At 38.8% G+C, this 3,540-nt stretch overlaps 1 protein-coding gene across 2 annotated transcripts; it reads left to right on the forward strand.

The window, feature by feature from the left end:
- Window positions 1-285: 285 nt before the first annotated feature.
- LOC117781836 lies at window positions 286-1,660 on the forward strand. Of its 2 annotated transcripts, XM_034618708.1 has the most exons (3): window positions 295-961; window positions 1,020-1,154; window positions 1,416-1,660. In XM_034618708.1, the coding sequence occupies exons 1-3, from the start codon at window positions 346-348 to the stop codon at window positions 1,529-1,531; spliced, it is 867 nt and encodes a 288-aa protein (XP_034474599.1). In that variant the 5' UTR covers window positions 295-345; the 3' UTR covers window positions 1,532-1,660. The 2 variants fall into 2 exon arrangements, with proteins under 2 accessions (XP_034474600.1, XP_034474599.1); XM_034618709.1 differs by lacking the exons at window positions 1,020-1,154; window positions 1,416-1,660 and having other exon boundaries at window positions 286-769; window positions 839-921.
- The last annotated feature ends 1,880 nt before the right edge of the window (window positions 1,661-3,540 follow it).

Raw genomic sequence — 3,540 nt, forward strand, 5'->3', positions numbered from 1 at the left:
AATTTTGTAACTAGATGTAACTGGAATTTTCTTCAAGTAACTTTCCATCTTTACAAAATATTATTAAAAACTTCATTAGGGCGTATATCAATCTATAATGAAGATGAAGGGCATTGGTTTGGTTCTTTCATTCTAAGATTTATAAGGTCAATCAAAGTCACATCATTTTCCACAGCATATCAGTAATTCTATTGCTACATAGTTAACCTGGCTTCGTAAGTCATTTGATTTTAACATCATTCCATCAACAAATTTCGACACATTGAACACACAAAAAGTGCTCTAGGCACAAAGTCCATAAATGTTTATGTAAAATACAAGTATTAAATTCATGTTGACGGAGGGATGGGCAGCAAACAGCCAACATGCCAGCAGCTGGCGTATCTGGACGAGCTGAAGCAGCGGCTCCAGGATCTGCGTCTCCGCCAGGAGACTTTCATGGAGGAAACAGCCGAAATGCTGCGGAATATTAGCCCAGATCGACCTGCGCCCACAAAGGCTCCTCCATCCAAGGTGTCCGTGAAGCCAACTCGAAGTGAGGATAATCGTGAGTGTGTGGATGATCGTGAGTGTGTGGGAAATATCAAGCAGTTGATTCAACGCTTTGAGGATCTGCGTCAAACATCGAGGCAGTTTAGCGATCAGGCTATGCCCGAGGAGCTCCTTGGTGTCGATGTGAGAAAGCTGCTCAAGGGCTACGAGAATCTCGTCGTGGAAGGCAACATTCTGCAGAATAATTGGCTGCTCTTAAAGAAAACTACGGAAAGTTGTGCGCGTCAAGGAAATAACGTTGAACCAAAGTTGAAACAGCCGAGCTCAAAATCCCCTTCTTTCGCAGAGCAACCATACGATGTCCAGCTTAAGGTCCTGCCCAGAGCCAGTAAATCCATCAAGTTCAGTCTCGAGTCGTCAACACAAAAATACACCGAAAAGTTCAGCAATAATAACAAAAAGCAATGTGGTAAGGAAGTTCAACTACTCTAAAAATTGAAATTGGCGATTTCAATCCGCTTTCGCAGAGAAATCTATAGAAAGCCAGCCGAAATTTAATCCTAGAGTCACCAGACGCCACAGTTCCAAACAAATCAAGATCAGTATCGAGTCAACAACTCAAATGTATGATGAAAATGTTAAAAAGGTACAAAGGAATTATGGTAAGCGTTAAATTTTAGTCGAATTTGTTTGACTACGTGATACCCATATTACAGATTTAATATTATTGAAAGAAGTTGTTAAATAGTTTACATATATCAAGATAATATAATAAGAATCAGGGCATTATTTTGCTTGTGATTAATATGAGCTAGGCTTAATATAATTATAATATGAATAACTTTTTTGTATATACTTTAAATTAGTACAGAGCTGATTGGGTATGTACTTAGTCTAATCCAATAATTCTCCGTAATTTTCAGATAATGCGAATCGGCAACGCTTTGGAGCATTGATCCAATTGTTACTCCGTGCCAATCCGTTCAACAAATGCGCCAGGCGTAGTGTATCTTTTAACGATGATTGCAAAAAGAAATGAACTGAACAACAAGCAATACAAATAATACTTAGCATAGTTCAATAGTATAATTGTCTACCGAAATTCCTATTATTGTGATACAGCTCAAAACTTAATATTCAAGCAATTAAATAGAACAAACACAGCAAATGCATTCATTAATCAATAGACACACCACACATCAGATTGTCAATATTGTGCCTAATTAATGTGGCATCCATTTCGGGTGTCAAGTGCATTGAGAGGGAACCACACAACCATCGGCGTCATCAAGTGGGTCTGGGACCGCACCACCGCATGGACCACCACCAGACGCTAATGTAGCTGTCGCTATATAAAAAGGATGGAACGATGGGTCGACGTATGGCAGCAACTGCTGCGCTGACAGCGCATTTTAGTCGTCCGTGGAATACCGAAAATAAATCTTGGCATGCCGTGACAGCCACACAGAAGAAGATAGAAACAGCGAGACAGAGAAAGAGAGAGAGGTATAGAGAAAAAGACAAAATACTTTGCCCCACACGCAAAGCGAGAAGTAAACATTTAAATTGAAATTAAGTGGCTTGTTTGGCGTCATCGAATGCAGCAGCTAATGAGACTCGATTGGGGCAAGTAGCAGCTGCATTGGAGAAGAGAGAGGGGAGAGAGAAGGGGAATCTCAGCGGGGAACCTATCTCTTAACTGAATCTTTTGATAAGCATCGACATCTAATCATTCTTTTCTACATATAAATAGATTTTATTGATTGTAATTAAAATGTGGCAGAGTTACTGCAGCTGCTGCCACACCTTGCCACATACAAATAATAATAAAAAGCATGTTTCGCAATGATTTGTGGCAACGCCATCGATACACAACACGAGCTAAGAGAGTTGAGAACTGAGAACTGAGAACTGAAAGTCGAGACATGGGAGCTTTAGAGCCGAGACCTTATCGCGTCGACACGAGCGGTGGAGATGCTAATCAGCGACAAGAGTTGCTGCATGCACCACGACAACAACATGTACGACAGCAACATGTGTTTCACTTGCTCCTGCAATTTAACATTACTGCTAGACTGTAAAATACCCTGCAGCAATCGTTAAGTGCAACAGAGTTCAACTCGGCAGCTTCTTTGGGCTCGAGTTACCCGCTGTGGTGTCATGAGGAGCACAGGGTATTCAAACAGCTGTCGTCATTGCCATTTGCTGTCACATCGTTTGTCTCCATCGCCACGGCGGCTTTTTGCTTTGCCTTCAATCGCAATGACCCGCTAAATTTTTATGCCATGCCACTCTTTGGGGCCGAACTGTGAGTGTGGAACAGTCGGCAGGTGGAAACCCACCAAAGAAGGCAATGCGCCAGCATCGACGAAATCGACAATGATATCGCAACATGCGAGCTCAATTTACGTGTTGCATGAAGTTGCTGACCTATTGCAACGCTGCCACATAAAACAAACATCTGCTTGGCTTTAAGCATAAATATATATATGTATATGTGTATGCTTGATTCATTAATTAAAAGTGGGCTTAAACATCGCTTAAAGCTCAACAACTTGGAAACAATTAAGTTGAATTTGTATTTAATCATAGTTAGCCAACATTTTATAGTAAAATGTTTTTCATAATATTACGATAAGAAACATAAAAGCAAAATGAGAATTTTTAATTAATTATTGATTAAATCTAAGACTTAAGACTTAACGTGTTTATTTTTCCACAATTAATAGCAAAATATAATTACTTTTATTGACAGTGGAAATATAGTTAAATCTTATAAACACGGATGATTTCTTTTAACTATATGTTGGTTTTTCATAAATTTATTAAAGAGCTGTTTTTCTTTGACTTTCAAACATCAAATTATCTGCTAGATTTTAATTACAAGTTATTTTATAATATACGTTCACCTCTTCTTTTTATTAAAGCTATTAAATTACGTAAATTTCTAGGATATTATTTATTTACATGTGTTTACTTAACCTAAACACATTTACCATATTTCAATCACACATTCTTTGGCCTTGGCTAATGGCTAATGACTTTGCT

Source organism: Drosophila innubila (genome assembly GCF_004354385.1).
Source record: "Drosophila innubila isolate TH190305 chromosome 2L unlocalized genomic scaffold, UK_Dinn_1.0 4_B_2L, whole genome shotgun sequence".
Classification (NCBI taxonomy): domain Eukaryota; kingdom Metazoa; phylum Arthropoda; class Insecta; order Diptera; family Drosophilidae; genus Drosophila; species Drosophila innubila.

Excerpts from the sequence above, each read along its gene's own strand:
- LOC117781836 (XM_034618708.1), top strand. The coding sequence starts at position 346 with ATGGGCAGCAAACAGCCAACATGCCAGCAGCTGGCGTATCTGGACGAG. Across the intron at positions 962-1,019 it reads TAATAACAAAAAGCAATGTG|AGAAATCTATAGAAAGCCAG; the intron begins GTAAGGAAGTTC and ends CCGCTTTCGCAG. Across the intron at positions 1,155-1,415 it reads AAAGGTACAAAGGAATTATG|ATAATGCGAATCGGCAACGC; the intron begins GTAAGCGTTAAA and ends CGTAATTTTCAG.